This window comes from Mizuhopecten yessoensis, unplaced genomic scaffold (genome assembly GCF_002113885.1).
Source record: "Mizuhopecten yessoensis strain PY_sf001 unplaced genomic scaffold, ASM211388v2 scaffold7473, whole genome shotgun sequence".
NCBI lineage: Eukaryota > Metazoa > Mollusca > Bivalvia > Pectinida > Pectinidae > Mizuhopecten > Mizuhopecten yessoensis.
In genome coordinates, this window is record NW_018407065.1 from 2,101,110 (window position 1) to 2,109,855 (window position 8,746).

An 8,746-nucleotide genomic window follows, 5' to 3' on the forward strand; every position below is an offset into this window, starting at 1 on the left:
GATAGTTACAGCAGAACTATTTTTATTTATCAGTCCTTTTTTTTATAAAATAAAAACAATTGTTTTCATTCATTAATTTTTTTTTAATGTCAATACAGATATGACGTTGTAAAAATGAGTATACTCAAAAGAAACAACTAAACGACCAACGATGACATTGCGATACAAAATAACGTACATTGTATAACTAAAAACTCTATAATACGTACCCTTTGCCATAATTGCAGACGACAAAGAACGTATTGCTATATCCCGAAATAGAACTACACTTCTTGACGCCGCACCCCACATTCTCCGTTTCTGCCCAGGCAACCTGTTACACAACAAAAGTAGAAAGTTATTGTGAACGGATAAACACAGGTAGTATTTTGTTTTTAAAACAGTTAACGCTGCCATGGGAAAATGATTTTGTTGAATGATCTAACTGAGCGTATTTAACTTTTTTTCGTAGCAATCCTTTTTACAAATTTGAAAATTGTAAACAGACAATATATAATAATAAATATCTTAAACACCATCACAGAATCTGCAGGTGCTTAAGAAAGAAATACTGTACCTACAACTCACAAGATAATTTAAACCATTATAAGACGTGAATAATTCCTGCCGAAAGGATCGAAACAGTATCGGTAACCAGCGAATTCAAGTATTTCGGCAAAACGTGTGGTAGAGGTAATTTTTTTCATAATAAATGAAGAGGATAACGTGATGTTGTCTTACGGGAAATATAAAATTCATTCCTGTGTGGAATGTTGTCATTAAAAGTGTGGTACGGAATAGAATGATAGATCGCCATTATAGTTGCATTCTTGGTCATTCCGTAATATTGTATGATAGTATGGAGTATCGAGGATGGACGCAACCCTAATAGATAATAGAGTTTAAGAAAAAGGCTGTTAGACAAAAACTGTAAACGCTAATGAATAGTGGTGGCCTCTTGATTGATTTTTATGATATACAAGAAATATAATGGTGACATTTATCTTTAGATAATTGTTATCTCCGAGGTAAAGAGATAGTAAACAGGTACGGAAGTTATTACTAGTGGATTAACATTCTCTGAAATTTCAGGCTAACTTTATATATGTTGTCCAATACATTGTCAAAAGTGTTTGCATAGCCGTCTGCTTTGTTGTTCCTTTTATAAGAACCAGTGGCAGAAAGCACATGTTTAAATAATATTTCGCAATACTGTTCAACCATATATTGATACTCAACTATTTGTATGTATTTATTTCATATACGCCTCCACTGCCTATATGTTGACTTACCTGTGTATAGTGCCCACACGGCTGAATAGAGCAAATGCCATTCATAAAATTATAACCTGATGCTTCGTTGGCCCATCATTCCACGACTGCTTGTGCGTTGTAGGCTTAAGGGTTTAAATAATCATACAAATATACACAAAATGTGTTGTGTTAAAATCTAATGTATATTGAAGGAAGAAATTAATATATATATATATATATGAACAATCTCTCAAAGCCTTAATAAAGTGTGACATATTTTAATTATATTCTCTTTATCAGTCGTAAGGAAGATCAAATTAAACCCGTACTTTGACAATTAATGTTATAAGCAGTTCATGTCTATTTGAAAAACAAGCATTTTGAATTGTATTGATGGTTTTCATTTCAATTTCCTCAAAAAAGCTGCTATATATACACTGTATACACAGTAGAGCCTATACAAATATGTATAGGTTTTACTACGCAAATATGAAATATGTATTATCTTCCATTACTTCCCTTATATCTTCAATATTACAAAAGATGCAACTAAAACACAAATCACTTACTGTTGTAGAGGGCGAGGTTCTCTCCGACATAAGAGAATGATGTACTGGAAGACCTTTCTCTATTGTGGCGGAAAATGCACTTGTCAGCGTGGCTCTGGGCAGTAGCCGCCAGTTCATCATTCCATTTCTGATCAAATGGCTCATATATCATACCATGCTAAACTATCACATTTATGTTATATGAAACACTCTTAAGGTTCAATATGTTTAAGTGTGATTTTTGGTTTATAGTTTTATATCACAGAGCTCGAAATATATACTGCTATATCCCGTTATACATAATAATGTGCATTGTAGATCGTTCGGATCCGTATATAAACACAGAAATACGATATGCACAAAAGTTTATGTGTGTGATTCCGTTTAACTTTAACATGTGATTATTTAGAATTATTCTATATCCAATATTAAAAATGAGCACACACCGAATCTACACCTTTTACACTTTTCTACTGTAATATGTGCACAGTGTTAAAAATGTGTGTAACGTTAATTTATCACTAGAAATATGAAGAAAGGAAATTATTTATTTGTTGATTTGGTTAATTGTATTCATAATTTCTATTTATTATTTGACAGTCACAAAAAAAAATAAAAAAAATGTTTGATTGAAAATAGAAATGCTATGGTGTGAGTAAAAGCAGTGTGATAAACAGGCTTACTAATTTGCTGAAATATTTTATCATACTTAACTTCGTCTACCGCAACTTTTATAACTTTTAGACCAACGACAACCGATTGTCTCAGGATAAAAACAAAAATCGATATTTGAATCTTTAATCATACATGTGAAGTGATATTGGATATTAAATTATGTGTTCAATGACTATCAATACTTACTTTCATTACTTTTCGAAGCAAGTAACATTTTAAAACAGTGAAAGTTTAAAAACTTATGCAATAATGTAGTATTGTTTGAAACAAGCATTTCTATTGGTTTATTTTTTATGTTATCAGCTCATAACATAAACAAAACTGACGAAAGAACTACTTTCGGACGAAAGAACTGTAACAAGCGTTTCAATTGGATAATAGAAACAGTTTCGTTATGGCGTCGGCGTATTGATTTTGTGTATTACATCATTTGATGCGTGGTTTATCAAATTAAACGTTTGAAAATATTGAATCGGTTTTTTATTAGCTCACCTGCCCCGAAGGGCCAAGTGAGCTTATGGCATGGTGCGGCGTCCTTCGTCCGTCCGTCGTCAACATTTTACTTTAAACAACCTGTTCTCAGTAACCAAAAGGCCAAGGGTGATGATATTTAGCCAGAAGCATGTTGGGATGAAGGGCAACCAAGTTTGTTCAAATACATGACATTGACTTATATTCTAGGTCACAGGGGTCAAATATGTTTAAAACATTTAAACAACCTCTTCTGAATAACCAAGAGGTCTAGGGTTCCTTAATTTGGCCAGTAACATTCTGGGATAAAGGGCCACCAAGTTTGTTCAAATAAATGACCTTGGTTTCTATTAAAGGTCACAGAGGTCAAATATGTTTAAAACCTTTCAACAACTTCTTCTGAACAACCTAAATGCCCAGGGTGATGATATTTGGCCAGTAGCATGCTGGGGTGATGGGCTGCCAAGTTTGTTCAAATGAATGACCTTGACCCACTTTCAACCTAATGTCATTGTTTGACATTCAAGGTCACACTGATATTCTGCCTGTAGCTGTATTTTGGTCAACTTTTAAGATTACAAGTGTGAGATTAATACCAGGTGAACGATGCAGGCCCATTGGGACTCTTGTTTTTTCTCTAAAATCATGTTTAACAGATGACTATTGAGGGGAGGTAAAATGCTTTGACTGAAGTATATAAATGTGTGAGCATAATTAAATTAATGTATTTCTCAAGAGTTTTGTTATACCCTAAACTGCATGCTGAAGGGTTTTGATAATTTGAGTAGTAAACTAAGCCTGATAACTAGGTTGCTGTATTTGTATGCTGCTGAAGTTATGATATGGTAGGTTGTATATTACTGTATTTTTATACCCCAGTTGTATTCTGCTGTGTTTTTATGTATCTTTAGTGAAAGGATGTTATATATACTGTTTGCCTTTTCAGTCTAGTACAACATATTTGTGCGACTCTTTTTCACAATATATTACATACACACTGTCATCAAACCCAGTTTGATGTGGTCACTTCTGGATGATTAGTCACTGGTATCTAGCCTAAATTGTATCCTGAACATTTTTCTCCACTGCAAACTGCACCTTTGCACAAAGAATGTCCAGCTGCTGGTCAATTTTTTCTCCCTCATTGAGATCAGTTATGGACTACGCGCTGCAGCTAGGGTCACGAAACTTCACATACTATGTGCCTAGATAAGATGAGCATGTTCCATGACTCTTTGTAACGTTGACCTTTGACCTTGTCCTCTGTGACCTTGCTTTATTTAATTAATATGGGAATGCTGTAGTGTTTATAGAACCCAAAGTGTTGTACTGCTTTGTTTTTGATGTATTTACTTGTATACTTAGGTATTTTGTATCCCCTAATTGTATGTTGCAGTGTTTTATTTCACATGGTTGTTTTTATTGGTTGTAGAAAATATTCATTTGAAATGCTTGAGATAAAACTATTTATAAGTTAGTTTTAATTTTAACTCTAACTAATACCACCCATGATCAGTCCCATCAAGTAAAAGCATTTATCCATATCCTCAAAGCCACATTTTTACATTTTTCAAATTCTACTTAAATAATCTAGCAATAAGTTTCCATTCCTAACAGATAAAGCTGGAAAAAGATTCTGAAAAAGAATCCTGCTTTGTACCTTTTTTGAAGGGAATTCTGAACAAATGTTATAAGCTACACAACCTGTTTTCATATGTAAATAGAGAAAATGACGTAAGGCCAAGAAAGGCGACACACAGTATGTGCTCCTTCGACACCAAAGAAGCCAATAAGCTAGCTGGATGCTTTGCTTATTTGGAATAAATGTTATACCTGCCTTAATTGACAAATTACGCAGGCCATTCTTGATTATTTTATTCAATTAGCCTCGTTTTCGCAATGTGTTCCTATTTCAAACATCTATATATGGAGATTTTATTGGTAGACTTTCATCCTTTAACACTCATGATCATTATCCATGGAATTAAGTATACAGATTAATTATCAAAATCATTTTCATTCTGTCAGAATCACATAAAGATTTCTCAAAATGTTTAGAGAAATGCAGAAATGTCACGTAACTACCGGTAATATAATCTGAAACAGCTAGCTGTCACTCACGATCAATTCTAGGCTTCACACATCTCAGATAATGACGTATTATTGTATAACTATATCTGCCTTATAAATGCTTTATTTTCTCAATTCATTATCATAATTTACTGAAACAATTTGATAAGGTTCCACATGTACAGCATACATTCTCAAGACAAGTCATAATCAACATTAGTCCACTAACTCCATCAAACAATTTATCGAGAAACAATTAACAATCTACATATCCTGTGTATTGTCTATATCAACAATGTTTCAAATTTCGGTCAACATCCTTCTGGCCAAAGTAGTCAAAAATGTCAATGTCCATGTATATTCAACCATCACTATTCATTTTGTCTGTTGTAACAGTGTTACCTCCTCTTCCTTGTGTATCTGTCCTGTGCTTGAATTTCTCGGTTAACATGGTGAGACAAATTGATTCCCTCCTTGTGATGTTTATCAGATGAACATATCGGTTAGAAAATCCACACTTCAATTTCATTTTTTGTCTGGTGGTTGATCTTATAAGTTGTATGTGGGAAGTGATATAGTTATCATACAAGTAATCTACACCAATACTTCACACAGACACAACAGAGCTGGGTATTTCAATAAGTAGTTTAAAAAAACAGTCACACATGCAGTGTAATTTATTTTTTATTTCTGAAATATATATGGTTTAAAGGTAAACAATTTGCTTTGTTATAAGTTAATTCGAAAGAAATCTTTTAATCTTTAATATATGTTGGTGTTTTATTGATGTACTACATGTACTTAGGATAATTAAAATATAAAGATACTGATAGTTATCTTGTTCCAGTATATGGGTATTCACTACTTTTAAATCCTCACTTAGTGAGGGGGGTCTATACTGTTTTCAATACCAGGTATGATTCATCAGTTTGAACTGAAATGGTGTATAATCACTTTGTCAGTGTGTGTTTGCATCTGTCCATCACTTTGCAGTAAAAAGCGTGTCTACAAGATATCTCATGAACCCCTGAACACATTTAGTTGATAATTGCTCCATGGTATGGTAATATTGAATCCGTCAAGGTGAAAGGGTCAAAGGTCACTGTCAAATTTCAGGCTTTTCCACTTTAGTTAAAAGCTTGATTACAAGATATCTCAAGAAACTTGTAAACAAAGTTAATTTATATTCACACAATAGTATGATAACATTGAGCTCTACACCTGATTAGACTTCTTCTTCTTAACCACTGATTGGAATTTAACTAAATTCGACTGGAACCATCCCTAGGTGGTGGGGATTCAAAATTGTACAAATGGTGGGACTGACACCCAGGGGGCTGAGCGGTGGAGCCAAAAGGGGGCAATTTTGCTATATTACTATAAACGACTTCTTCTGTAGAACTATGGCGTGGATATCAATTATATTTTGTCAGAATCATTCATGGGGGGGGGGGGGGGGGGGGCAGGGATTCAAAATTGTACAAATGGTGGGGCTGACCCCCTGGGCTAAGGTGTGGGGTCAAAAAAAGCCCTACCGTATAACCATATATACAATTGCTGAGTATAAAGAGAAGAATGCACATTTGCTTGCAGGATGGCCCTGGGGTCTGGCCCATCCCTTGTAGACATGGTCCCTAGGTCATACCTTTAAAACGGTTGAGATCCCCACCCCAAAACTATATATACAAATGCTCGGCATAAAGAGACAAATGCAATCATGATATTATAATAGACCCTGGGTTCTGACCTAACCCCTCGGGACCTAGTTTCTGAGTCACAGCTTGGAAACAGTTTAGATCCCCACCCTATAACTATATACAATTGCTGATTATAAAGAGATGAATGCGCATACGCTTCCAGGATGGCCTCGGGGTCTGCCCAACCCTTGAAGACTTACCCCTGGGTCATAACTTTGAAACGGTCAAGATTCCCCACCCCAAAACTGTATATACAATCGTTGGGCATAAAGAGACGAATGCAGTCATGATATTAGAATTGACTCCAGGGTCTGCTCCACCCTTGCAGACTTAACCCCTGGGTCATAACTTTGAACGGTTGAGATCCCCACACCAAAACTATAAATACAAATGCTGGGTAAAAAGAGACCAATGCAGTCATGATATTAGAATTGATCCCGGGGTATTGCAACGACCCTAAGGACCCAGTTTCTGAGTCACAGCTTGGAAACAGTTGAGATCCCCACCCCATAACCATACATAAAATTGCTGGGCATGAAAAATCTTATACAGATATGCTACAAGGATTGGCCTTGGGATCTGGCCTATTCCCTTGGATCTCATTTGGAGAATGTTTTGCTATGATTGCTTAGATATCCAGGTGAGTGATACAGGCCCTTTGGGCCTCTTGTTTATAATAGAATTAAATTATAAGTATAAACTTGAATGAGGATTTTACGCTATTTAGCCATTACATAAAACGGAGCGTACTCTTTTATAAACCGCGTTAGGGTACACTCCTGTTTTTATTTATTTTTTATTTATTTTGTGTGTTGCATCATTTAATGCGTGATTTATAAAGTTAAACGTTTGAAACTATTGAATCGTTTTATTGATGCTGTGTACAGCATTCATTGCGGTCCCCGCCAAGCCTGGGCAAATCAAAACCAAACAACAGACTTTCTTCTCGGGTGGAAGATCTTTAAATGCTGTGTTGATTAGTGATGGAATACAAATGAAACGAATTTTTTTTATTAATTTTGTGTATTGCATCATAATTTTTGAAATCATTTTATCTTTTTTGCTATATTAGAATTAAATTATAAGTATAAACTTAAATGATTTTTTATGTACTTCGCTTCGCGTTTTATTCAGAATACACTTCTTTTTTATGTTATGGCTCAATAACATAAAAAAAATCATTCAAGTTTTTACGTATAATTTAATTCTAATATACAATGTAAATAAAATTCTAAAAAAATAAGAGCGTATGGAATAATAGATCACTATTTATTGACGATTTGAATAATGATATTATTTCGACAACGCCACGCTACAGCAATATCACAAACAATTCACTTACTACGTTTATGACCAAATTGTAAATGATTTTGTGTAAATATTAGCAATATTTAACTGATGGTCAAACTTCTTAAAGTTAACTATCAAGATTTACACAGTTTGCATATATTTGTTTCTAATAGTAAAACTAGGTATATACATATATATATATATATCTGTTCCTTATATCAAAGAGGTTCTATCACATATATAACAAAATAACCACCTATACAGATATTTTATAGTTGCTGTTAAAGCCTAAGGAAGATGAAATACAAATAAATGAATATAAAGGAAGAGCACAAACTCACCAATTTCAGCATGTTGGATGCGGTGGGTTGGACGTTAGATCGGACGTCATTGTGGTGGTCCACGATATCTTGTTTCTCTGCTGCAGTGAAACCCTCCGTCGAGACCGCCGCTGTCACGACAAAGAGAAAGCGTACAAGGGTAATAGACATGTGCATCGTGTTCATGTAGACAAACCCAGAATCACCTGCTCCTGGTGAAAGGTATGTTCGTTTATATACGTTCATTGTAACAGCCCTGGCGTATAAAAATATACATTTTATCCCTGTGACATGCGTCGTTCTTTGATTTCATGTATTAATCTTAGTCATCGTTTATCACATTTATTTTATGCAAATTAAATTTTGCTTTTTCTCTCCTAAGAACTTCACATTTATCGACAAATCTTTGATTATGATGCTGAACGGGCATGTACGTGTATAGC

The 8,746-nt window shown here is 34.4% G+C and overlaps 1 protein-coding gene across 1 annotated transcript; it reads right to left on the reverse strand.

Moving 5' to 3' along the window:
* Positions 1–267: 267 nt before the first annotated feature.
* Positions 268–8,488, reverse strand: LOC110453616 (peptidase inhibitor 16-like). The gene is made up of 4 exons (XM_021502633.1): positions 8,325–8,488; positions 1,802–1,928; positions 1,272–1,375; positions 268–313 (listed from the first exon to the last, which is right to left on the reverse strand). Exons 1-3 carry the CDS (start codon positions 8,478–8,480, stop codon positions 1,347–1,349), a joined length of 312 nt encoding a protein of 103 aa, XP_021358308.1. The 5' UTR covers positions 8,481–8,488; the 3' UTR covers positions 268–313; positions 1,272–1,346.
* Positions 8,489–8,746: the final 258 nt, after the last annotated feature.

What these genes read in the sequence shown, in the direction of transcription:
- LOC110453616 (XM_021502633.1), bottom strand. Translation starts at nt 8,480, where the DNA reads ATGCACATGTCTATTACCCTTGTACGCTTTCTCTTTGTCGTGACAGCG. An exon ending in CATCCAACATGCTGAAATTG is followed by an intron (nt 1,929 to 8,324) that starts GTGAGTTTGTGC and finishes CCATTTGATCAG; the next exon opens with AAATGGAATGATGAACTGGC. An exon ending in GAACCTCGCCCTCTACAACA is followed by an intron (nt 1,376 to 1,801) that starts GTAAGTGATTTG and finishes TAAACCCTTAAG; the next exon opens with CCTACAACGCACAAGCAGTC.